The sequence below is a fragment of the Phodopus roborovskii genome, unplaced genomic scaffold, assembly GCF_943737965.1.
Source record: "Phodopus roborovskii unplaced genomic scaffold, PHOROB, whole genome shotgun sequence".
Lineage (NCBI taxonomy): Eukaryota > Metazoa > Chordata > Mammalia > Rodentia > Cricetidae > Phodopus > Phodopus roborovskii.
In genome coordinates, this window is record NW_026126517.1 from 20,573,775 (window position 1) to 20,601,515 (window position 27,741).

General features: G+C 46.3%; 1 protein-coding gene across 1 annotated transcript in view; it reads right to left on the minus strand.

Annotated features, from left to right (window-relative positions):
- Pou2f3 (POU class 2 homeobox 3) overlaps positions 1-27,513 on the minus strand; it is an 80,804-nt gene extending 53,291 nt beyond the window's left edge. Inside the window, exons 1-2 of the mRNA XM_051197202.1 lie at positions 27,327-27,513; positions 20,792-20,860 (exon numbers count right to left, since the gene is read on the minus strand). Coding sequence (XP_051053159.1) covers positions 20,792-20,860; positions 27,327-27,354 — 97 coding nt within the window. The 5' untranslated portion in view covers positions 27,355-27,513. The remainder of the gene's footprint in view (positions 1-20,791; positions 20,861-27,326) is intronic.
- Between the last annotated feature and the right edge of the window lie 228 nt (positions 27,514-27,741).

Here is a 27,741-nt window from a genome sequence, read left to right on the forward strand (position 1 = left end):
TTGTTTGTTTGTTTTAGATTTGGCTAAAGAGGGAGCTGGAGAAACAGCTCAGAGAGATTGAGAGCACTTGTTGCTTTTGCAGAGGACCTGGGTTCTATTCCCAGCACCCATATGGTGGCTCACAACCATCCTTAATCTCTAGGCACACCTGTGGTATACATTCGTACACATAAAATTTAAAAAGAAAAATAGAAGAGGAGGAAGATGATGATGATTTGACAAAAGAGAGACTAAGGGGTAGCTCATTAGGTAAAGATACTGCTGCCAAGCCTGATGACCAGAGTTAGATTCCCCCATGCACACCTACACATATGCACACATACATAAGCAAGGACTTGGCAAAAAGGGAAACTTGTCAATCCAACAAATATTTAATGAACACACTGCAGGTGCCAAGGCACTAATCTGGCCACAGCCTATCATGATAAAGAGGCAAATGTCTCCGGCCTTATGTTGGGCTCTCTGGCTAGTTCCTGTTTCCAAGACTGACTAAACAGGAGATACTGGGGCCAGCGAGGGTCTCCTCTGAGATGGGGCTCCTGGCTCTGGATGCCCCAGGAGAATAGATATGGATAAGCCTATAGGCAGTTAGTAAGGGCTCAGTTGCTCAGAGTGAGTACTAGCTTGGTCTGTTCTTAATCTGATTCTCCTACAGAGCAGGGAAGCATGTTCTTGGGAGACAGGGCTTCCTGCCTGGCTTTCAGTCTTGGAGAGGTGCTGGGAACATGTGGACATGTAGGCTGAGACAAGATACTGTGGCTCAATAGAGGCGTAAGGAACATGTCTGGTGGTCACTGTGGCCCACCTCTCCAGCTCTGGATGAGGAAACTGCCTGGTCCTTCACTTTCTGCCTGTGCAAGTTCCAGCTTCCCTCCCAGATTGCCCTGGACTTGTCTGACCTGGCAGCTCTCCCCTCCCAGCTTCCAGAAGGCCTGGGAAGTGGCACCTGTGAACTTCAGGCTGTGACCTGGCTCGCTGGGACTCAGCTGCTGCCCCAGTGTTCCAGATTAGGGCGGCTGGTGAGTTATTCCTGGCTCCCTTTCACAGAGAAGAGAAGTGGGGTGTGATAGTGAAGTCCTGGGTACTGGCCCACAGACTCTTGCTAGGACGCTAGCCATCCCTTCAAGGTGTGGGGCACAGTATGGCATTCTTGGAAGGAATCCCAGACTTGTCATCAAAGGGCTGTAGTTCAGGCCCCAAGCTATGTGATGTCCTTGGTCAAAACAGGAACCAGTCGAAGCCTCATGCATTTCAATGTTAAATAAGGATGTAGTATAGCATCTCATCCTTCCCGGGGACACAGAGGCCTAAAGCTGGAAACTACACAGTTTCCTCTGAGAAGTCCTGGTATGTCCTGGGTCATTTCCCTACAATAGCACCTGTGTTAGACACTTGGCCCATGTTGACTGGAACACCCCTCTCTACCTAGGAGCCTCTGATGAGTATCTTTCAGGACCCAGTCAAGTGTCACATCCTCCGCAAGGCAGTCCCAAAGCAAGTGACTTCTCTGGCATCTCCTCACCTTTCATTTACATTTCTTAGAGTGCATGCTTAATTGTTCATTTTAATTTTCTTTTTTTGGGGGGGTAGGGAGGTAGGATTTCATGTATCCCAGGGTGGCCTTGAACTTGATATATTGCCAAAGGTGATCTTGAACTTCTGATCTTCTTGCCTCTACCTCCCAAAAGGATTACAGGCTTGCACTACTGTGCCTGGTTTACACAGAGCTAGGAATGGAACCCAAGGCTTCTTGCAGGCTAGGCAAGCACTCTACTCATTGAGTTACAACCTCAGCCTTGTTTGCTTATTTTTTGAGGCAGAGTCTTACTATATAGTTCAGGCTGTTCTTAAACTCATGATTCCCCTGCCTCCATTGATATGCGATGTCCTTCTGTATGCGGCAAATATGGGTTGATTTTATTGATTAATTATATAATGCTGTTTTGGTTTATGGGAGGGCAGAATATAGCTAGGCAGGAAATCCAAACAGATGTGAAGAGAAAGAATGCAGAGTCAAGGAGATGCCATGTAGCTGCAGAAGGAGTAAGATACCAGAATATTATCGGTAAGCCACGGCCACATGGTGATACACAGATTAGTAAAAATGTGTTAATTTAATTGTGAGAGCTCGTAAGTAATATGCCTGAACCACTGGCCAAACAATTACAATTAATATTAAGCCTGTGAGTGTTTTTTTTTTTTTTTTTTTTTTTGGGAGCCAGCTGGCAGGAGAGAAACCTCCAGTTACACTCCATCTCCTGAGTGCTAGGATTACAGGTATTATCACCATGCCTGACTGTACCAAAGTTTTTAGAGCTGATGGTTTGTGCTTTAGTTTCCCTCATGAATTTGTGAGGTCCTGGAGTTAAGGTTTATTATAATCTTCATCTCTGGACCCTGAGTGCTTAACAGAATCTGGCATGTGGCATGCGTTGAATGACTGTCTTAACTAATTTGAGTTACTGAGACTGTTAAAACTAACTTTACCCAGACATAAGGTCCCCAGACATTAGCACCTTGGCAGCCACCTGAACATGAGTGTAATATGTGTGTGCAAACACACACATACTTCCATTGCTAAGCCCCAACTTCCCATGGGAGCCTCTTCTGTCAATTCTAGTAAAACCATCCATAACGAAGTAAAGGCATCCAGGGACATTCTTTTTACAGTCTACACTAAAGTCTAATATCCAAAGGGAAAACCCCTTCCGATGGTCACCTGGCCTTAGAGAACTTAAGTGGGAACAAGAGTTTGGATTTCTCTACAATAAAATAAAGTTATTGACCCAACAGATCCACCAAAGCCAGTATTTGATATAACAAAATGACCATTAGACTTTAGTAAACAGCTTAGACAAGTAAACAGGACAGACTCTGGTTGAATACAATACAAAAAAAAAAAAAATGGGTGACAGCATTGGCATTAGGAAACATTTTGGTAGGCTCTAGTAGAAGACCAACACAAACCACACAAAATAGCAAATAGGAGATAGTGCAGGCATCATTTTCACAGTTTAAAAAAAAGTTAATGCTATAACTCAAAGATGGGGAGACTTAGAAATGATTTAGATGGTATGTTATGTTATTGTTTTCTGTTACTCATTTCTTTATTTTTGTTTGTTTGTTTGAGATAGGGTTTCTCTGTGTAGCCCTGGCTGTCCTTGAACTCTTTGTAGATCAGGCTGGCCTTGAACTCATAGAGATCTGCCTGCCTCTGCCTTGAATGCTGGGACTAAAGGTGTGCACCACCATGACTAGAATGTAATAACACATTTTTAACACAGAGACATTCACATTCTCTCTCTCTCCTGCCTCTTCCCCCAGGTCTGAGGAAATGGCTCAATGATTAAAAGCACTTCCTGTATAAGCTTGTCAACCTGAATTTGAACCCCTGAACCTAAAAATCCAGATGTGATATGGCAAGCATCTGAAGTCCCAGCACTCCCAGAGAGACAAGAAAAAAGATGTTTTCCTATCCCCCACTACATTGTGGGATGTGTGAGTCTTCCTTCCCTGATCCCATCAATCATTTTTAAAATTAGTAAACCAGGGGTTTGTTCTAATTAGGAAATTGTTTTAACAAACTGTAAATCTGCTTTTCTATCCAGAGTAGCTGGTCAGTGAAAGCAATCAAAATGCCCAGATACACCCCACTTTTACAATTGCCGCTACAATGCAGATCCTGATTAAGACTCTTGTCAACAATGCTAATAGCCAATGTCAAACTGGAACCAAGAATAGAAATAATCACAGCTGATACACCTGGCAATTAAAAACTCAAGCAGCATACTTTAAGACACTTGACCACCAAAACCACCCCAAGAATTAAAATGAGGGATTAGTTTTGTTAAGTGTAGTAATGATAATGGTGCTTGAAAAGGAAGACATCTTTTATGTTTTAGAGATACATACTCCCACACTTAGAGCTGAGAGTTACAGTGTCTATAATTTACAAGGAAACACTCCAGCAACAGGAATGGTAGAAATTTGACATGATGAGTGGGGGAGGGGCTGATTGCATTAGCCTCTACTTTTTGTGTTTTTGAAATACTACACAATAAAAAAAAAAAAATTAGAAAAGTAAATGAAGCTAAATAAAACAAGGGAGAAACAAATGGCTGAAGCAACTGTGACAAAATGCTAGGAAAGGACTTTTCCACTGAGTTATGGCCCTAGTTTTCATTCCCTGGATAGCTGGAGTTTTTCTTGATGTGTCCATCTAGGGAATGGCTTATAATCAGACTCTAACCAAGGAGCTTTTAGGAACTTCACCTGCTACAGAAAGGACACCTCTAGGAACTGATCAGTAGGTCTAATACAAGTATCTCTAGGACACAAAATTGAACCTCAAGAGTAGGAAGTACAAAGTATATAGATTGGATGGCCTCAACTTTGTGGCAATCCTTCTGCCTCTGCCTCAAGTGATGGTGTCACAGGTGTGCATGTGTGTCACCAAACCTGGCTCAAAGCTATGTGATGAACTACTATTCCCATTTCTGATGACTGGGAGGATTTACCTGTTAAAAAACCCATTTTTCAGGCTAAGCGTTAAGCTGAAATAGACCTCATTGATGCTCCTTTGGACTCTGTGTTTCACTATGACCACAACTTTGCTTGACAATATTTGTAAAAAGTGGGCTCAGGAACCCTGGCATGCATGGTGGTTTGTGTCTTTAACCCCAGAACTCAAGAGGCAAAGGCAGGCAGGCCTCTGTGAGTTCAAAGTCAGCCTGGTCTATATAGTGAATTCCTTGACAGCCAGGGATACATAGGGAGACCCTGTCTCAAGCAAGGTGGGGCGGAGGTTCCAGGAGACAACTCAGTGGGTAAAATCACAGGCCACATGAGCCGGACAACCTGAGCTCAGTGCTCAGAACCATGTAAGAACCTGGATGCAGTGGTGGGCACATGTACTCTTAGCACTCTAATGGGGAGAGGACAGAGGAGAATCCTGGGAAACTACTATGCTAGCTAACCTAGGATACACTACACAGCAGAAACAAGAGAGACCTGGTCTCAGCAAGCAAGAAGTGATGCCTGAAAGCTGTCCACTGACCTCCACAAGCACCATGGCACACACATTCATATCCCACAATCAATACATTAAAGAAAAAAAAAAAAACAACTGTAAAAAGCTATTTCACACTTGACTGCATCATGGTAAATCAGTATCAGTTTGACTAAGCACAAATGAATAAAATATGAATTGCATCTTTTAAAAATACAGAGTATTGGGTGGGGAGGGCTGGAGAGATGGCTTAGTGGTTAAGAGCACTTGTTCCTTGCAGAAGACCTGGGTTCTAGTCCCCACATGGTGGCTCATAACCATCCATGACTCCAGTTCCAGGATATCTGATGCTTTTGATATCTGATGCCTTTTCTGACTTCTAAGGTCACTAGACATAAAGTGCTCATAGACATAAAATAAATAAGTCTTAAAGGCTAGGGGTGGTGGCATATGCCTTTAATTCCACCCCTCGGGAGGTGGAGGCAGAGGCAGGCAGATCTCTGCGAGTTCAAGGCCAGCCTGATCTATAGAGGGAGTTCCAGGATAGGCTCCAAAGCTACACAGAGAAACCGTGTCTTGAAAAAACAAAAAGAGAAAAGAAACCCCAAACAGGTAAGGGGCCAGTGTGTAGTGGCATCTTGTTTTGCCAGTGAACTTTCAGTGATGACCATATCCTATGGGCGTGGCTTCAGGTGTGCAGATGTGACCCCTTATAAGTCAGAGGAGGGGCTGGCTCACTTTCTTGGATTGCAGAGAGCATTGGAAGGGCAGAGACTGCATCCTCTGGAGCAGGAAGACCTTGGTGGTTCTTTTCTGTTATCTGTGTAAGTGCTTCCCTAATAAATATCTAATTATCATTTATCTTGGGTCTGGTGGACTCATTTAACCCCCACCTTCACCAGTGTGTTGACTCAGTAGGTCTTCCTACTAAGCATTCCACTAAGCCTGAGTTACCTTTAATCCCAGGACTTACATGGTAGAAGGAGAGAGCTGACCTTTGACCTCCACACAAGTGGCAAGGCAATCATCTCTGTCCTTAAATAAACAATGGAAAAGTTTTAAAAATGGAGTTTCTAGAAAGTAAAAATAAATTTAAAATTAAAATAATAATAAAATACAGATGAGATGGATATGGTGGTATAGGCCTATAGTTCCAGTACTCAAGAAGTAGATACGTGAGGATCGGGCATTTAAGGTAATCTTCAGCTTTGTAACAAGTCTCAGACCAGCTTGGGCTACATGAGACTATTTCACACATATACACATACATAGAGAAATATAGAAAGACAGAGAGATGAGGAAATTCTTAAACTATTTTTCTCTTGTCTACATGACTAAAATATTTTTTAATTTTTATTATCTTATGTGTATTGGTGTTTGGCCTACATGTCTGTGTGAGAGAGCAGAATCCCCTGGAACTGTAGTTATATACAGCTGTGAGCTGCCATGTGGTTGCTGGGAATTGAACTTGGGTCCTCTAGAAGAATAGCCAGTGCTCTTAACCACTGAGCACCTCTCCAGCCATGACTTAAAAAAAAAAATTAAGTAAAAGTTGAAAAAAGATTCAATGATGGGACATCTGAAAGCTTCTATAGCATCTTATACTCAAGTTGCTGTGAACACTCATGCAGAGGTCACTAATTTATCAAAGGACTCTCAGATGATCTCTACAATTCTCCCCATCTCTAAAGTCCTGGGATTGGATACACTTGATTAAAAGGTATCAGGGCCATTTCTTCCCCTCTGCCTGGTCCTCCCTGTGCCTCTTCGGATGCTGTAAGGCTTACCTGACTCCTTCCAGTTTGTTATACACACAAGTAGATTAATGATGAAAAGAAGGAGAGGGAAGCAGGACAGAACAGGCTCCCAAAGCTTGTTCAGAATCTCCTGTTTGTGACCTTAGGGATGAATGGGTGACATCCCTGTTAAACCAGAAAGGCCACCTTCTGGGGTCTCTGCAAGCTTCTTTTAGGTTTTAGTCTTTCTGAACCTCTGGGCCAGGAGGTCTCCATAGAGAGAAATCAAAGGCTGAGGCAAACTCCTTGGAACCTTGGCTCTTGGGCCTGCCAGGATCGCAGGGGGATTGCCCAGGTAGATTTTTTGGCTTAAGGGAAGATGAGGTTGATTATTATTTCACTTTACAAATGAGGAAGCTGAGTTTCAAGCATCCCCAAAATTGTCCAACTCTGAAGTCCCAGATACGTGTAGACATGACAGTGAATTTCCAGCCCAGCCCAGTCTGCTCAATAGACAGTCTACACTGCCAACAAAAGTCCGCTGGGCTGGCTGATGGGTCATTGTACCCACATAGACAGATAGAAACTTTAAAGTTTCTTTCATCCAAGGCTCAGCTTAGCTTCCCAATTCCAGCATCATCTGGGCCCTACCTGCTACCCAAGACCTCATCTCTACCAAGAAGCCCTCAATAAAGTAAGATGGCAGAGGCCACAGTTGAAGGCATTAGGATTGAGTAAGAATCCAGAATCCTATCGTACATCGTACACAACATGGCAAAAGGGCTAGGGTGTCATAATACCCAACAGATGAGGAAAAAAACAAAAAAACAGAGTGTCAGAATGCAGGAGTTGTGGGGCAGGTCCTGCATCTAGATCTCCTCTCCTTAGCATCTCAGGAACACTAGACCAGCATGGGGGCTGTGCTGCCTGCCAGGCCTGCCCAGCACTAGGAATTGGTCCCTGGAGAAGGCCTGTTCTCCCATCTCTGAACCAAGAGAGCTGACACCCAAACTGATGGGCCTCCTGCTTTGCATGGCTTTGGCAGCAATGGGATGTGATTTTTGCCTGGGGAACAATTCTCTGGGTGAGGGAGGTGGAAGCCCAAACCAAGAACTGTTCCAGCAGGATTTTTCACTTCTGCCTGGTAAACAATACAAGGAGCACTCTGCGACTAGACAAGGCCTCTCCCATTTCTGGATGGTTCTCAGCAGCTCTTCTCCCCAGTATAACCCACTAGGACTTCCAGGGACACTTTAGGAAAATAAATTATAAAGGTAGGCCTTTGGAAAGTTACCCTGTGACATGCATACATGCGCGCACACGCACGCACACATGCACACACTAAATAAATAAATAAATAATTCTACCCATGAACTAGAAAGTATGGCCCAATTTTCAAGGTTTTGTCCTGAGAACAAACTCGCTGTGAATGGGATGAAGGGTTATTTTCAAAACTGCTTTACATTTACTTGATTTACTGCAAATGATCATCACCCTAGCCTCCAATCTCTCTTTGATTTGAAAATGAAAAATTTGTAGGGCCTGGAGAGATGGCTCAGTACTTAAGACAACTTCTCTAGACCCTCTAACTAATGATCCTCTAGAGGACCCAAGTTCACTTCTCAGCACCTACATCAAGTACCTCACAACCACCTGTGACTCCAGGTCCAGGGGAATCTGATACCTTCAGCCTCTGAGGGCACCCACGTTCACACGTGCCTACACATGCAGAGGCACATATACACAATTGAAAACTACAAAACAAAAGTTTCTAACCACATTCCTGCCACTTTCTTTTCTTTTTAAGAGCAAATGCCTAGAAGAAACCTAAGGACAGCCTTTGAAGTTGTATGAAGAACAAGATGCAGGAGGACCCAAGATGAACCGTGAAAAGAGTTCTGTCTTAGGAATTAGGAGGTATGAGGTTCAGTTTTCCATTAGCTGAGTATCCCTGGTCCAATCAGGCTGTGGATGGTGATGAAAAATTCTGCACATGCCTGTAACCATGTACACTGTGCCCAGGGCACCCTTTTCCTTTTCTCTAAAATCAGTGTCATGCAGCAGCCACTAATGGTCAGAAACAGTGCTTCTAAAGGAGTTACTCAAAGCCTCAGGACTGGATGACAAGTTCCCGTTAGAATCTCAGTGTGTGGACTTGAGATTTTTCACAATTTAAAATGACCATTTCTCTAGACTAAAGACATGGACAATAGAACTAAGAGACTTCAATAGACATAGTCTACTGAGCTATCTGATGTGTGTTCTCTGTGTGAGTGTTCATAAGGTCAAACCTGAAGCCTGCTGGGCATGTGTTAAGGGGCAAACCTAGTATCTTAGCACTCTGAAGGTGGAGGCAGGAGGATCAGATGTTCAAGGCCAGCCTTGACTACATAGAGAGTTAAAGACCAGCCTGAGCTTTGTAAGACTCTATCTCAAAAGAAAACAATTCAGAAGTCTACTTACCAGTTCCTTTCTCCCAAAGGTCAGAGCCTGAGATGATGCCATAGGCACAAAGGAGCTTTGCTGGACCCTGCTGAACAGGACAGCATCCTCCCAGCTTCCCACTACAACTTTCCATGTCATTCACTGATAAAGGAAATCCATCTCACCACAGTCTTCTGATACCTTAGGAAATATATTCACCATTCCTCCTCCATCTGGGCTACAGATAGGGATTTCTGGGCCACCCATGCATTGTCCCTGCATCTCTTCTTGGTGAAACCCTAATTCTGAATTCATTAAAAGAAGGAATCCAACTGGGCCCAGATGAAGGAGCATCCTGAGCTCAGGAAGGGTCTAGGATCCAGCAATTTAAGATTTCTCATCAAAATCTCCATTCAGAGTCTCCTGACCCTGGGGAAAAAAAACAGTAAAATCTGCCTTCAAAGGCAGTTAAATATGTTTGTCAAATAGACCTCTATTCTAGTCATATTCAATATGTACATATCAATGTAGCACACTGACCATGTTTTTCTCTTATTTTTTTTATTTAACTTTATTATATGTTCATTGGTATGAAGGTATCAGATCCCCTGAAACTGGAGTTACAGACAGTTGTGAGCTGTCATGTGGGTGCTGGAAATTGAGCCCACATCCTCTGGAAAAGCAGCCAGTGCTCTTAACCTCTGAGCCATCTCCCCAGCCCCATGTTTTTCTTTTTTAATCAGAGGAGACCATAGAGGTATGATACTTGTCCTCTGTGTGTTCATGAGGTCAAATCTGAAACCTGAGGGGCAACGCCTGCCTGTAATCTCAGCTCTTTGGAGATTGGAGTGAGAAAAATCAGTTCAAGGCCTGTTTTGGATACTTAGCAAGTTCTGGGTCAGACATTAAATCCTAGACTTGTCATTTATAGGTAAGGACATTAAATCCTAGGGATGCTAGTGACTGGCTATCCAAATGCCACTGTAGTACTGCCAACTGAAACTTCCTTTGGAGTGGCTGTAGTAACTCAAGTAGACAAAGAGAAGCTTTAGATTTTCTGGAATTTTAAATACCATTTAGTCTTGTTGGCTCTCCCATCTTCTGGCACTAGGTGGAAGAGGGCTCTTTCCTCAGATCCCTCCCTTCTTCTCTTTCCTGAGAGATGGAGACACACTTGAGCTAGAAAAGCACAGTCCTCACAAGGGTATGTATACACACACACACATACACACACACAGAGAGAGAGAGAGAGAGAGAGAGAGAGAGAGAGAGAGAGAGAGAGAGAGACTCCCTATGACCACTTAGCAGTCACTGGAGCATGGTTCTAGCACTGGAGTCCTGGACCACAACCATCTTGATTAGGAGACAGAGTTCAAGCTTCTTCTAATAGAAGTGACCTGATTAGCATTAGGTCAGTCACATGGACACTTTGTCCTCCAGGGATGAATACTAACAAATGACATTATTAACTGGCAAGCATTGTTCTAAGTGTTTTACAAACAAACTTTGATCCTCACAGAAGCTCTAGAAGGTAGAAACTATTATTAACCCCATTTTATAGATGAGAAAAATGAGCAGAAAGCCTTTAAATAATGAGCCATGAGTGTAAGCCTTTAACTAATGACCTGAGGTCAGAGCAGGCTGAAGGAGCAGCAGAGCACTTACTAAGTCATTCAGACCATTCAAAGGGCCTGGAAAACCCTTTGCACATCATCTCAGTGGGCTATAGCTAACCATGGCTAGAGGGAACTTCAATTTTGCCATTCTTTACCTGAGGCCCAAACGCAGCCTCAAAGAGGGGCATTACCTCAAAGAGGTGGTGTAGTGGGAAAGATGAATCCAGAATTCAGCTGTGCTCATCTCCTTGAGCAAACAAACTACAGAGACTGCTTCTCAGACAATAAAAACCCAGACATGACCAGTCCTGAAGCCATCAGTGGAAGGAAGGTCAGAACCTAGAACTACATGAGTTGACCCATGAGCTCAGGCCACCAAGAGAGTGCAGGAGGGGATAGAGACCTAGTCTGTCTTCTTGCTAGGAAGTCATAACATCCACAGGCAAGTTCACAGGGTCTGGGGAGATGGGCTGCTAGGGAGTTAGCAAGCATTGGACACACCTCCCTTTGATAACTTTGAGCCCTTGAGCCAACATTTGCCAGTCAGCTTAACCCCTTTTGCCCAGCTTCCCTCCTCAAGAAAACCTTAATCAGCCTCATTTGAATTTCAAATGACCTCTCCCTTCTCCCCCTCCCCACCCCAACAGGCTTTGAGGCAGGGATATGGAAATTTACCCTGCAGTATGGAAATCATCACCCTATGCAAATGATGAGTGGGACCCCATTGTCATAGCAACCTCCTGGTTTCCTCTCCTCTCTGTACCTCTTCTGGGCTCCTGGGTTTGACTTCTATTCTCTCCCCAGCTTGAACAAGGGTGGGGAGTGGACAAGCCCCACTGCTGTGGGCCTTGTTGGAACTGACAGCAGGCAGGTGGGGCATCCCCACCTAAGGTCATCTGCTGGGTCAGCCCTGCCAGGCCACCTGCTCTAGAGCAAACTTGGACCAGGCACACCCAGGCAAGGCCAACTACTGTTTTTTGTTTTGTTTTTTGGATAAGCCAAGGATTGGGTAGGTGACTGCTTGTGTGTGTGTGTGTGTCTTTGGGGTGAGGGGAGGTTCTAGATTCTAGGGGATACAGTAAAACACCCGAAATGGACTCAACAGAGAGGGGGTGTGGGGACTCCATTGTAGCAGTGTAGGAGATGAAAGACCTTGCTTGGAACCTATATGTAAAATACCATGCAAATGAGCACCTATTATTGTTTGAGTCAACAACAGTGTTTCACTGGTGCTTTTGGGGAGATGCCCATTGCTCTGTTTCCCAGGCGCCTGCCTTGGCACAAAGACCTCTCCTCCCTGCCCTTAACCCACGACCTCCCACCAGTGAGCTCACAGGTCTCTGGAGAACTCAGGAGAGTACTTTGAAGTGCTGGTGGCTGAAATCCCTAAATATACAATCTGGCCACCTTAGAGGAAGGTCATACTTCAAACCCTGCCCTGCTCCGCTCTGGACGCTTACACTCACATAAGAGAAAACTTAGTCTCAGCTGGGATGGTTTCATACAACATCCCTTTAAGAACACTGAGCTCTGGATTGGTCCCTGTGTTGTCCCTAAAACCAGAGGCTATTGGGAAAAGGAATGGGAGGGAAGCTGGGCCTCCTCATCCCTTTCTGTTCTTGTCCTTGGCAGTGCCCCATTCTACAGCAAATGGCTTAGAAATGGGACTCATTAGCAGGTGCTGCCCAAATGCATCTGCTCCTGCTGCCCCATCTTCATCTGTTTCTTCAGGAGGAGGGTTTTGGTAAAGGATAAAGACCCAGGATGCTGCAGTGGCCTGGACACACTATTTGGTACCCAGTCTCCCTGTGTGCTGGAGACAAGGTGCCATGAATTTCACAAATATACTGATGCTTGTCTTCTACTGGAGTCCCAACATCACCCACCCATCTGGCCCATCATCTCTGGATTAAGGCCATAGGAAAAGGCCAGGTTCCAGTGTATCCACTGCTCAAGGGAGTCAAAGGTAAGATATATCCTTCTGCCAAATACAAAGTGTTCCTAGGCAGTACACCTCCAAGTGTGGCCCACCAGCCAAGGCTGGTCTGCAAACTTGCACTAAGGTCTGTGATCAGATACAAAGTACAAGAGTGAGACCTTAGAAATGCTAGTAGCATACCAAGGGCCTTCCTGTTGATCTGGGTGTAGAGCTGTTTGGATGCCACTGAAAGGGGTCTTGGGTCAGACACCCGTGTCTCACTCAATCTCATCACAACACAGCAGGACTGGATACTGATCTGTGACAGACTGAAAAAACAAATGGTCTTCTATCAGGGACTGTGTGGGGTGCAGGAATATACTCAAAGACAAGGAAGGGAAGCCAGATGGTAAAGACAGCTCATGCATGCCCTAGCTTTGTCCTCCGCAACTTGCCCCCTGTTGTGCTCCCTACCATGCTGGAAAGAAAGGAAGTCATTTCCTTAAATAGACTTCCAAGAGCAAGAGACAGTGGTGTAGGTGGAACCTTTTGAAGCCTTGGCTACCCTTGTAGGTTGGGCTGGGAACACACAGATGAGCAGTACTACAGATGGAAGGCCTCAGAGCATAGGTATGAGCTACCACTGTGGCTACTCTATTTGCTACAATTCTCCAAGGCCTGAAGACCAGCAGGCAATTCCAGGGTCTGTAGGCCACTCTCCTGACATAGCCTACAGTTGGAAGCCTGGGTGGAGAAATGCTACCTTCTAATTTCCCTGTCATAGAAACAGGAAATAAGGTGAGATAGAAGCCACTTTGAAGTTAGCCAAAACAAGAGACTACAGCACAAGGATTGAACATGAGGGACAGCAAGAACTTCAGACACTGAAATCAATTCCTATATGAACAAGGAGCCAAGAGAAAGTTGTTGTTGTTTTTTTTTTGTTTGTTTGTTTTTGTTTGTTTTTTTTGTTTTGTTTTGTTTTGTTTTGTTTTTGAGACAGGGTTCCTCTGTGTAGTTCTGACTCTTCTTGAACTTGCTCTGTAGACCAGACTGGCACCTTTGAACTCTACCTGCCTCTGCCTCCTGAGTGCTGGGATCAAAGGAGTGTGCCACTACCACCCAGTGGGTTTGGCTTTTCTTAGGGATGGAAAACAAGTGAACAACAAGGCTAATAGGTACTTTCATTAACAGAGGCTCTCATTTTCCAAGGATGGTTTTAAATGTTTGCAAAGGGCACGGTTGTGTGTAGAAGTCCAGGCAAGAGGTCTTCTCAGAATCCTAATTCTTTCAGGAACCCATCTTGGTTCTGCAGAAGTGAGGAATGGTGATGGATGGACTTGAGAGAGCTCAGCCCTAGAGACCCTTCTTATTGCTTTAATTTTGCAGACTCCCCCACCCCCATTACCACAAGGAAGCTGAAGTCCCAGGCACTTTCCCCATGCCTCTCAATAATAGCACATTTCCTAATTACCGACCTATGATGGATGGTGTTTTTGTGGTGGTGTGTCCTTTTCAAGGTGTGTTCACACCCACTCTCACTTAGTCATAAGCAGACAGGACGTGTGTGTACAAGTGCTCACACACGACTCTCTTTAGAACAGGTGTCAAGAGGAGCCACTTTACACACAGTCCCAGAGTCTTACCTGACCCTCAAGCACCTCTGGGTTTCTTCTGTCCTTCCAACCTCTGAAAGATCACTTTACTAGCATAGGAACTGAAAGCTATCCTCACCTCCCACAAGTCCTCCCTAGTCCTCCCTGTAACCTCACCTCTCTGTGGCAATCCTCACCTTAGCTCCTCAGGAACTAGGGAGGGTGGATATCTGCGTGAGTTCCAGGGAGTAGCAGACCCTTCCCCAAGTTAGGCCTGGGGCATCACTACTCTACCTCAAAGGCCTGAGGAGACCACTAATCTCTCAATGCCTTATTGCTCCTCCCCTGGACAGACATGTCCATCATGTTTAAAGACACCCTGGAAGTTCTTTGGGTCACCAGACAACTGAGTCTTCTGGGTGGTTCTAGACTGCAGACAGATGTTAGTCATTCAATCTTACAGATAAGACAAGGATGTCTCAACTGAGAGGAATGAATGACAAAGTCCGGTACCCTCCCTCCCCTCAAGTGTGATGAATACTGGTTCCCAAAGGAGGAGGGGGGAAAGCTGTTTCTCAGTCTAGATCCTCACTGCTCACCAGCATAAACAGCTGACCCTTCTCTTTCCCTCTGATCCCCAGTGTGCTGGCCAGTCTTATGTCAACTTGGCACAATCCAGAGTCATCTGAAAGGAGAGAGACTCGATTGAGAAAAGCCCTCCACAAGATCCAGCTGCAGGGCATTTTCTTAATCAGTGCTTGAAGGAGGAGTGCCCTTGGTCCTGGGTTCCATAAGAAAACAGGATGAGCAAAGCTATGTGAACAAGCCAGTAAGTAGCACCCCTCCATGGCCTCTACATGGTTCCTGCACTGAGTTCCTTTCCTGACTTCCTTTGATGATGGACAGCAATATGGATGTTTAAGCTGAAATCAAACCTTTCCTTCTCAACTTGCCTTTGTTTTCATTGAAGCATAGAAACTGTAACTAAGACACCCAGCAAAGCTCCAGGCAGGGCTTTATGTCTTGGGCTGGATCAATCTTCCTTCTGATCCTGCAAGACCAACTTTCGTGATTCTGACATCTGCCCTGATGCTGCCATTCCTCTGGTTTTCCATGGTGGGTGCCCAGTGGTCTTCCCACTAGCATCTACATATCTCTAGTACGGGACCTTGGGAACCTTAGCTAACATCCTTTCTCAACCCTGGCTTCAATTTTCCCACCTGCAAAGTGGGATAATGACACCCCCTCTGTGCCTCTGTTCCTGGATGTGCTTGTATCATTAATAGACCCCAGTTATCACTGCTATCCATAGCACCAAGAATCCTGGTCCTTGAAGGAAAGCTCCCTAAGGGCAAGGACTCCCTCCACAGCCCAGCATAGGCTGCAAAGTGAAGGTCACAGACAGTGGTCATGGGACTGCCAGCTGGGCCAGAGAATAGGATGGAAGTCTACACAGAACAAGATGGAGGCATTAAGAGAGGGAGTGCTGATTGAGAACACTCGGGGAGGGGGGAGCTGTGAGCCAGTGCTCAACTCGCTGGAAGACCTACATGCACCTAAGAGAGGTGCAAACTCATGGGAAAGCATGCTGATAGCAAACTTTACACGTCAGCCTTCCCCGATGATGCAACCCAAAGCAAAGAAGAAACTAAAGGTCCCTGCAGGAATGTTAGCCAAATATGCAGGTAGTTCATGACAGAGCCAGGATGAGAAAGAACCTGGTGGTATCACACAGTGTGAGTTCCAGTCTGGCTTCCAAACAATTCAATTTTTTTATTCTCAACCACAATTTCCTTGTTGGGGAAAATAGGGCTGATTATGTTTATTGTAACGCTTCAATGAGACAATGTCCATAAAGCTTTTCTATATGGCCAGGCAAGAGGGAGTATATGCTGTGCTGGGTCTTTCCTTCCTTCATCCTGATCTTGGTTTTGCCTTTCTTCTTTTGTGTTTGAGCCTACAAGTGATCAGCATGGTCAAAAGCCTGAAGGTGCCAGGGGCTGTCAGTTACAGCCCAAGGGTATGTTTGGTGCCCTCAGAAGTCAGAAGAGGGCATCAGATCATCCAGTACTGGAATTTCAGATGGTTGTGAACCACCATGTGGGTGCTGGGAATTGAACCTAAGTCCCCTAGAAGAGCAGCCAGTACTCTTAACCACCGTACCATCTCTCTAGCCCCGATATATTTTTATTCAATTGTTTTGCTGAAAAGAGGAGACAAGAGTCTGAGGCAGAAAGCCTGCCTGAAGCTACATGGGTTTCAGGCCAGTCTGGTTGCCTCAAAAACAGACAAACAGTTGGCTTGCCACCTAAACATTGGGACCTGAATTGGATCCCTGGAACCGCCACAATCAAACATTGTAGCATGTTCTTGTAATCCCAGAGCTGGAACAGAGGTTCAGGCAGGAAGAGCCTAGGGATTTACTGGCTAGCTAGCCTCACCAATCAAACAAAACATTAAAACAAGGTTGGTAGCTGAGAAAAGATGTGTCCCCTGGGTTCCATGTGCATATATGGCAAGGGGTATAGTTCAGTGGTAGAATGCTTGCTTAGAATGCCTGAGACTCTAGGTTCAAACCCCAGTGCCGCAAAATAAATAAAACACAGTAAAGGTAGAGTAGCAGCAGGGAAAGAGTAATAGGAATTAACAAAAAGCCAGTTGCTGGCCATAGAGCAGGAGGTAGGCTTCAGTACCTGCTGTGGGAAGGGAGTTTAGGGGGTGTGGAGACGGGATTCTAGCAAAAGAAAGAAGCTGAGCATTTTGTCCTTGGCTATGCAGAAGAGGGGAAGGATGAATTGCCCTGCAGGTCTGAGAAGCTCTCCAAGGATTTCCCGCCAACTCAGAGTACACTGGACAACTCACTTCCTTTTCCCAAGCTCCCAGCCCTAATGCCCTAGGGGTTTCACACAATACCGTGGGTGCTCTCCAGTATACAGGGGTTTTCTAGGTCATCTTATAGGTCTTTTAAAACCCAGAGACAAACCACCCATTAACTCATGCCCTGCTGGGGAGGTGAATGTGTCTTTTAAAAATTCAAAGGAAACCATTAAACTAAGCTGGTAACCATTGTAACTGGTAATAAGCTTTCCACACTTAAAAAAAAAAAAAAAAAAAAAAAAGTCAGAATGACTTTCCAGGAAGTTTGGTTACTTTTAATTAGCTACTTCTTTTTTCCTTGCCCTTAATTTAGGCTCACCTAAGCGTTAATTCTCCCATTGAGCAAAGCCCTGAAGGTTAGATGGAAGGGCAGGAAAACTCTGCAGAGGTGGAAGAAGGGCATCACAATCTCTCAGGAGTAGTGGGACCACATAAAATCTTTTCCTGGTTGGTAAGCAGAGCAAAACCAACCTTTGAGCTTGCTTGGGTGAAGGGGAAAGAGCTATGGCCCTTCCCAGTACTACCCAGGGTTACAGACTCACAGTGGTGATGGGAACTGGAAAGATGTCTCAGTGGTTAAGTGCCATTGGTGTTCTTACTGAGGACCTAGGTTTAGTGCTCAATATCCAAATTCCAGTTCCAGGGGATCTGACACCTTCTGACCTCCAAGGCACCAGGCACTTTAAATTCCTCTTTTTGTGGCTCAAAAAGGCAGTGGCAGCTGAGACATGGTGGCACATGCCTTTAATCCCAGCACTCTGTAGACAGTGGCAAGGGGATCTCTGTGAGTTCAAGGCCAGCCTGGTCTACACATCTAGGTATAGCCAGAGCGCTGCAGAGTGAGGTCTTGTCTTGAATAAACAAAATGAAAACAACAAGACATTGATGACTGAATTTACACCTCAGTCTATCATCAGCCTACCCTCTAAGACAAAATTCATTTTCTCTTGTCACGTAGTGAAAAGGATGAATTATTACACCAAGTAGCTAGTAAGTGGTTCTGTCTGTAGGCTTTTTCTTGGCATGTGGAGGGAAAGGCAAGAACTCAGGCTGGCCTGGAATTCTCCAGCTGTCCATCCTCTCAATTCAGCTTCTGAGTGTTGGTTACAGAAAAGCAGAACCCTGCCTGGCATGTTTGCCAGCTTTTTACCCCAGGTCTGTTTGATTTGAAACCATGTCCTTTAAGAGGCAAAGAGTCAGGTGAGGTTGGCAGCATGTCAAGATGGACTCTGGCATTGCTAGATTATTCCTCAATTCCCTCTCCCTTAATTATCTTAGTACATAATTCCCACAGTCCCGAATAGGAGATTAGAATTTCCCAAGCAACACATAGCACAAGGACTTTCTGGCCTCCTCCTATGGATAAAGCCTCACCTCCCCGGCTCACTGTCAGGGTTCGGGTGTCTCATTCTGACTCCTCAAACTGATCCCCAACTATGTCAAGTTAACTAATAGCAAAGCCCAGTTCCATTGATAAGGGTGGTCTTTTCCCGTGTGAGCCATGCTCAGTGTTGTCTTGGCCAATGGAGCCTGGGGGAACAGAGTTGGTTCCAGGAAAGGCACAGTTTCTCTACAGTCACTGCTCTGAACTCCACTTTTCTCCAGGGTAGAGCATTAGTACAGGTACAGCCCTCAGCAACCTTCAGCAGAGCTCATCTCAGCTTCTTGAGATTGAAGGAAATTAAGAACTATTACGTTCTCCACCAACCTTTGTAACACATATGACACCAAGAAACTGACTAAAGTCAGGCTTGATGATGAAGCAGGCCTGTAAACCAAGCTGAGGCTGAGACAGGAGGATTATAAATTTGGGGGGCCAGTCTGGGCTACAGAGCAAGTTCAAGGACAACTTAGCAAAACACTGTGTAAAAATAAACAATAGCAGTAAACAAGGCTAGGAATATAGCTCAGTGGTAGAGTACTTGATTACTATGCTTATGTACCTAACTTCAATCATCAGTATGATGGGGTGGACCGCACCCCAAAATGAGAGCAACCAGTCCACACTCTTTAGTCCAGCTGTTCAATGCAAAGCAGAACATAAAGACTGTAGCTCTTCATGCATTGCTACCGAAACTGTTTCATTGTTCAACCGAAGAGCAGAAAAATCTATAGCAAGTGTATTCTCAAGACACCCCTCCCCACTCTCCCCCCTACTATCCTCTCTGTCTTTTAGCTTCAAGAACTAGAATGATCCAGGACACCTGAGAGATTTTAGTTTTAGAGTACATCGATTCTCTTCCCCACCTCACTTCGGTGTCTCTAATGATCCAGATGAAACACTAATTGGGGCCTTGTTGGGAGGCTATTAAAGTTATCTTTCTAGTTATCTTTCTTCAAGTTCGTTTTAATTACACTGCATTTTCAAACCAAGGTTTGGGCTATGGTGAAAACAAGAGAGAAGAAAGAAAGATCTCAATTCTTTCCTGTCTCCTTTCTTTTCTTCACAAGGCAAAACCATGTCTAGGCACCAATCCTTCTCAGAGCTCACATACCATCTACACACACGCCACTTAGAAGGCCAACATTTGTACACAGGCTGTTTGCTTAGTTCTTTAGGAAAGACTATTAAGAACCTCAGATGGAAGCCAGGTGTGGTGGTGCACGCCTTTGCTCCCAGCACTCAAAAGGAGAGACCAGCAGATCTTTGTAAGTTCAAGGTCAGCCTGGTTTACAGAGGTAGTTCTAGGACAGCTAGGGCTACAAAGAGAAACCCTGTTAGGGATGGAAGACCCTGGTTTACCTCCACCAAAGTCAAATTCTCTCCAAGTCTTGCAGTACAGCCTGTTGTTTCTGTGTTAGGACGGCACATCAAGGCATGAATCACAGCCGAGTGAGGTGGCTCAGTGCAAACCTCAGGACCTGAGTTCCATCCCTAGAACCCGTGTAAAGGCAGAAGAAATTTTGCAAAGTTGTCCCCTGACCAATACTCATGCATACATGTCATGTGTACACCCATGCATACATATTATACACACATAACAATAACAGAATAAAAAATAAAGTCTTTCTTTTTATGAAACAGATGCTTATATCAGCTGAGTATAAGCTGAAGTGGCTGAGGATCTCAAATTTGAGGGTAGCCTGAGTTACATAGTGAGTTTAAGACCAGCATGGGTGATTTAGCAAAACTTTGTCTCAACATAAAATTAAAGAGCTGGAGTATGGCTCAGTGGTAGAGGATTTTCCCATCATGGTAAAGCTCTGGATTTAATGTGTTTGTGCATGCATGTGCATGCATACACATACACACACACACACACACACACACACACACACACACACACTGTGTCACAGGATATAGTGGTAGAATGCCACTTGCCTACCATGTGCAAAGCCCTGGGTTTGATGTCCAGCACTTCAAGAGTGACTCTTTCCCAATAACTTTCTGTCCTTTGTTCCCAAGGCTCTGGCTCCTTCCTGGCCTGGTTCCAGAGATTTGTTCTACCAAGGTTAATATCTATTATTCCAAGGCCCCAGACTCATGCCCTGGTATTTCCAGGGAAGTACCGTAGGGCCCAAGATCCATCTTTGGGATCTGAAATGCTGAGCGGGTAGAGACACCACATACTGAACAGTGTCTCCCAACCTTTCATCCCCAGAAGAGAACGCCTTACCTGACTCCACCTGGCTGAAAGTGCTGCGGGCATCCGTTGAATCTGCGATATCCCCACTCATCTTAATCTCTGCAGGGAAAACAACACTGATTTTAATAACGGGTCACCATTTTTCTTGCTGTGACATATGTGGCTTCAACTAAACAGCAAAGATGAATGTGTAATTACCACAACCATCAGACTTTCAAATTCCTGATTCCCGAACACACAGCCATTAGAATATTCATAAGCTTGGAGGTACAAATCCCCTTCTCCTGGACCATCTTTCTAGCCCAACCTTTCCTGTATTTCTCCACAGCTACTGCAGGGTCTCTCACCTTCTGCATCATCCATTGCCACCCTCTCATCACCTAGACACAGTGGCTAAAATTTAACAAGAATAAGGATGGGGGGGGCATCCCTGCTCATCCCCAGCCTTAATTTCTTTTGGAATCAGGGAAATGTATCCTCTTAAAATTTCATAGAAATCCAGGTGTGGCATCATGTGCCGATAAACCCAGCACTCAGGAGGCTAGGTCAGACCAGCCTTGAACTTAGAGAGGAAGGCTTTGTCTCAAAAAAAAATAAAATAAAATAAAATAAAATAATGATAATACTCTTTCATTCCCCATTCTATTTAACAAGGCTGCCCTAGAAGGTAAGCATACTTTAACCAAAGTTTGCCCCTCTTACCTTCCTGTCCCCAATTCCACTGCCTGTCTGGTTCTCAGAGGTCAGTGTACTGCCTGGGGAATCAAATACTAAGTCCTTGCCACCCTTCTCAGAAATCTTGCCCTCTGAGGCTCCTTCCTGTCTCTCTTATTCCTCCAAACTGCTCAGCTGAGAAAGCAAATCTGCTCAGGGTCCCATGTCAGCCCCGGAATGATACTGCTCTGGACTCTCCACTCTGCTGCATTGCAATAAATTAAACATTTACCCATAACAGATAGCTGCCACCTAAGAGGCCCTAAACCTCCTCCCTGGTCAGCTGAGGAAAAGAAGCAATTTTGAAATTGTTCTCTCAGCTCCTCTCCTTATTAAACCATCCAAATCCTGCCGTTTAAGACAGAATATTTTATTCAAATTGTATGGAACCCCCCCCATTGCACCCCTTTCTCTGGGGCAGCACTTTAACTCTTACAAACCAGATAAAGTATTGGTGAGTTAATTTGCATATGAGTCTCCTCAGCCAATCCCAGCCAAGAAGGCAGCCTTAATTTGCATCAGGTAATCAGGCAGTTGGCATCGTGGACTTCCGAGGTCTGGAGATGATCAGGATGAGGGAAAAAGTGGATCTCAGCCCCAGGAAAAGAGGAGAGAAAGCGCTGCCCCTTTCTTTTTGGTATGGCTATAATGTGTATAGCTCTTAAATATATTTACAGCTCTGTAATGACTGTAATGAAGTGACTGCAGTGCCAGGAAAAGCAGAGATGCAGACTTCAGCAAATGCACCAGAAGTAGAGGAAGAAATAAGGCCACCCTAGGAATCCCTTTGGGTTGGAGGGCACTGCTTATAGAAGGAAGACACCAGGCTATACAGTGAGAGCTCTGTAGGATCTTTCTCAGGCAGTCATGCTGCACTGGTGGGGGGGGGGAGAGGTATGGAAGTCTCATGAACACCCTGTCTGCTCTGTATCTGGGAGACTTTCCTTGAACCTTAGTCTTTCCTGCAACAGATGTTAATTTTTCAGACACTATAGTGTATACATATATGTATACATATATGCATACAGGTACAGAACTAGCAGGGGCTTCTGCCGAAATTCACTTACTACTGCTGGGAAAACGGGTTTCACTTTTTCATAGCTTGGAACTGGGCAATGCCTAACACCCATCTATCTGTACCCTACACTTCACCACAGGGATTCCTCTGTAGTGCAGAGAAAACGCCCCAAACCAGAGCCTGTTGGGAAGGCACAAGAGAGAAAATCTCTTCCTCCACTGGCTTTGAATCTGCCTTAGCAGAGGTAGGAGTCAGGACTTCAGAGCGTGGATTTTGGCAGCCCACAAACCAGAGTGTAATTCGATGCCATCATTAGGTAGCCAGGGGACCCTAGCTACAAATGACAATATGAATTTTCTCATCCAGAACCAGGGATGGTGAACACACCTTCCAGAGGCAAGGACAAGATCAAATGAAACGATGAATGGAAATAAAGTGGGTGTCTACTAAATACCATTGGCTTAGACGTAAGGAGTCCCAGTCCCCTCTTGCATCCTGGTTGTATCCCTTCCTTAGCCCTTCCCGATTTTCCAGGACACCTGTGGCTTTCAGTCTGGCACCTCTGTAACTGTCTTTCACCAAGGAAGTCATTGCAGTTCTCCAGATTCCACCTTCACAGAGAAACTGCTCATAGGGACAGGAAAAGCTTGAGAGACAGTGAAAAAGCCATGATCATCAGAGTTCCCAAGTCAACATTTAAACAGATACCTTGGTATGTCTGTTACTTAAAATAGAACTATAGTCTTATTCCTGCTCCATTGAGACATCCCCAGAGATATTTCTTTTGAGGCAGGGTCTCATGTTGTCCAGGCTAGCCTTGGACTCACTCTAGTTCATTGAGAACTTGAACTTGTAGCCTACCTGTTTTCGCCTCCCAGGAGTAGCTGGGAATACATGCCTATACCATGAGGATGATTTACACAGGTAGCTGAGCTGAGCCTTATTTTGTTGCCCATCACCCCAGCTTTCTTCTAATACCCATTTCCCTCTATTTCTTTAAACCAAGAAGCCTTCTCATTTGTCCTTTAAACAAACATAAAGCTTAATCGTGTCTAAAAGTTATTCCTAAAGACTTCCAAGGCTCCTTATGCTGCCTTGACCTAGTGACAGCTTGCCTTTCCAGACAGAGGGTGGGGCTTCTTGAGGGGCAGAGTGAGATAACCTGGAAACTTCTCCCTCTGTCAGTCCCCAGCATGTTCAGATGCTAAGAACCTGTTCTTGTTGGGTAGGAGGCTGATGCTGATGGGTGGGAAGAACCCTTGGGTCTCAGCCTAAAAATGGGCCAACACCGAAACTCCCTGAGACGCTGGCAGTAACCCTTCACCTGTCGGACAGCACTGCCGGGGGTGATCGAGAGAGGTGTGGGGTGGGGCCTGCTCGGCTGTGTTCTTATCTTAGTCTGCCTGAGTCGGCTCTCTGCCACCCTCCCTTCCCTGGGGAGACTCAGCTGCTGAGTGTAAGTGCCCAGATACCTCATGTAGACCCCAATCTGCCTCATCTAGCATTGTCATGGTGAAGATGGCCTGGCTTTCCTGTGGTCTGGTCAGAAGAAATTCCCCCAGTAGACATCTGGACAAGCATCCCAAGGCAGTGCTGTCTCCAGGCAGCAGGCTGTGTCCTCCTGCGTCCAGGCTATTCTGAGCAAACAGGAGCCCCACCCCTCTCTCCTCTAGTCCCCATTCCTATCCTAGGAGGGGACCTTTCCTCAAACACTTGCTTTTGTGGGTTCCTCTACAAGGGGACTTCCTGGGACCCTCCAGTGCCACTTCTGGGCCAGCCAAGGATCCAACTCCACTAGTGTAGACTTTTTTTCTTCTTCTCTCTGACAGGTCTTTTAGTCCAAATGGCATTCCTGAGCTCCATCAAGAACAGGTCTGGGGCACTTGGCCTCCCTCCCCTAGCTGACAGTGAGAAACAGAAAGACCCACAAGGCTAGGCACTGGGACCCTCTGGCTGACTATGCCACCTCTGTCCCTTCTTAGCTGACTGGTTCTTGACTGTCCCTTTAGCCCTGAGTACAGGAAGCCCCTCTCTATCTGAGAACTCCTGTGTTACTTGCTCTGATCTCCAGGCTCCACTGGGAAAGTTCTGTAAGAACACAGAGTGGAGGCTGTGGCAAACCTGAACCAGAGTTTTCCCCAGGCCATCAGAGCAAGAACACAGAGCTGACTTAAGGGGCCACACAGTCATAGAGCCCTCTGAATGGGGATCCAGGAGCAAATGTATGTCCAGGTTTGTGGATTGCTATTCTCCTCTTTCCACACTGGTACTACTTCAGGAAACCAACCAGGAGCCATTCTAAGGGCCTGGGGTTGGTTATTCTAGAGGCCATGTCAGTCTTCAAGGAACAGCAGAATATGAGATTACTATGGAGGGACTAAAATACACCAAGTTTCTAAAATAAAGGGAACCCCAGGTAAGAGACCCACCCAGGGAAGGAGACTATGAGACAATGCACAGAAAGGGGGTATCCCTCCCTCCATACACACAGCTGAAATGCCCTACAATGACCTCAAAAGCCTGGCATAGTGGCTTATGTCTATAATCCAAGAATTGGGGAAGCTGAGGCAGGAGGATTAATTTGAGCTTGAGATAAGTGAGCTACAAAGCAAGACCTTGTCCCAAATAACAAAGACTGTGAGCTGAGAAAGCAAGCATAGCGCAGACAGTTCCAAACCCAGAGACCTCTGCTTATGCCACTGAACAGTGAGCACACACCACAGAGGGGCCAAGACATGAGAGACATGGAGGAAGACAACCACCCTGGAGGAGCTGGTGAAAGACTATGGCAGAGAGGCCTTCAAGACAAATGGAGAGATAAGTCAGGCAATGCACACAAAGGCAGGTGAACCCCCATCTGAGGAAGCACCCCATCTTGGGTTTGGCACACTGCTCACAGCAATGTAGAGCAGAGGGGCTGTATGGGATCTCTGAGAAGCATCCACCAGGGGCTAGCATGGGTGGAAGGCTTGGCCTTCTCTTCCCAACCTCCCCTCTCCTGCTCTCTACCAGGTCCACCCAGTTCCCAGGCTACTACCCTGCCAGGATCCAGCTGTTCCGCCTCCTCCCACTTCCCTAGGCAGAAGCCTCTGGTACACAGGGAGGTGGAAACCCCCCAGGAAGTCCCTGATCTTAGTTCTAAAGAACTCCCCACTTTCTACTGAGCTACCTTTGGACAACACTAATTCCCATTTGAATGCTGGCCTACGTGATAGGAAATGAGGGATGAAATGCCTGCCCTTGTCCCCAGCTACTTTCAGCTCCACTGTAGGGCTTTGGATCTGAAAACTTTCCTCAGACACTGGATGACACCCAGTTGGATGGCTCCTTCAGCCTCACCTAGTCCTTCCTGGCAAATCCTGGGGCACCAGCCACTGGGTGCCAACATCTCTCCACCAGCTACCCTTGCACTTAACCCTGCTGAGAAGCTTTAGTAGAACTAAGCATTGTGGGCCCCTTGGACCCCCACTGAGACCTCTTTCTAGGAATGGTGGGGAGAAGGGAAGATCTAGCTTGTTTTGCTTTGTGGGGTGGGTCAAAAGATCTGCTTTCGGGGCTGGAGAGATAGCTCAATGGTTAAGAGCATTGGTTGCCTTTCTGGAGGACCCAGGTTCGATTCCCAGTATCCATATGGCAGCTCACAATTGTCCGAATTTCCAGTTCCAGGGGAATCTGACACTCTGACACAGACATGAAGGCAAGCAAAGTACCAATGCATACATAATAAAATAAAAAAAAAAGATTTGCTTTCTTCCTCCCCCCCCCCACTCTTCTAGAACAATTAGTCCTAAAGAAAAATTACTTGGTCACTGCACTGTGTGAGAGAGGTAAGGTGCTAGGCTTTGATAGCTAAATTAGCTCCAGCTTTTTTTTTTCACTTTGATTCTGTTCCTTGCTCAACACCCCAGGCAGCTAATCAGAACATCCTCCCTCCCCACCTCAACCCTCATCACCAAGTCCAACTTCATAGCATCCTTAGCCCAGCTGTGGATGGAAGGATCAGAGAATGAATGGTGGGTCCTGGGCCCTCCACAACCGCCTCTCATTTGTCCATTCCTGGCCTTCCTGGGCTCCCTCAGGAAAGGAGGTCATGGGCTCAGATGTGCCTGTCACCATCTCCTCAGGGATACAGGCCCACTGTGCACCGAGCCCATAGCACAGATGGATAACGTGAGTGGACACACCAGCAACACATTCAGACACATCTGGAACATGTGTGGTCCAAGACTCATTAGGTTCCTTGGGGTTTGCTCCACCAATTCTCCCAGCACACATAGGGGACAATCAGACACTCCTGACATAAATACATGCTTGCACAAGTCCTAATCAATGAAGGATCCCGGGGCATGGCATCTGCCCCAGGTGCGCCTTTGGATTTGCTCCGCCCTACCCACTTCCCCTACGCACCCCCCCATGCCCACTTTGCCTGCATTTCACACAGGTGCCGGGACACCAAACACGCAGCATGTGGATACACGTATGCACTCCCAGGTCCACACCCTAGCTGAGTGAGTGAACCACCCTTCTCCTGCAACCTCCTGGGACTCCAGCACTTCAGCACACCCAAGTCCCACGCACTGTCTAACGCCCCAGATCTGGGGCTTCAGGAACTTCATGCCCCTCTCCGTTGTTCTCCAAGGTTTCATAGTGCCTCTTTTACCCCCAACACCTACTTATTCTCGCCCCGAAGAACCCGCTATCCACATCGCCCTCTCCTGGCTACCGGGGAGTTAGCCCCCTCACAGCCCCTCGCGCAGTGCAATGGTGTCCTCGTCCTTGGTCCCTTCCCACGCGCAGTGACACCTGTCGGAGCTCTTTCCCTCCGCCCCTCACCTGTGTGCATGGGCTCCAGATTCACCATCCTGCCCCAGGCGGGGCCAAAGCCAGCGCCCCCCCAGGTCCCTCGCGGCTGCCCCAGCCTGGTCCCCGAGGAAGCCAGGGTCTCCTTTCTCCCGCCCTCTACCGCCTCAGCTGCCGCCACTGCGGGAGCCGCTGCTACCTCAGTCGCGTGCTCTGCTGCTCCGGCCAGCTTAGCATACTCCCCAGGTGAGCACGCGGCGCGGGGCGGGGGCCTCGGCCACGCCCCCTGGCAGGGCCCCCGCGCTTGGCCCTGGGCCCATGCAAAACAGCGATTTGCATACATGGAGCTGGGGGCCCGGAGAGAAGTGTCGAGGTGCTGCCTGGGCGGGTTCGACCCTGAGGAACACCTGTCTGTTGAGATCCCGCCTGGTAGTCCCTCCCCATTATG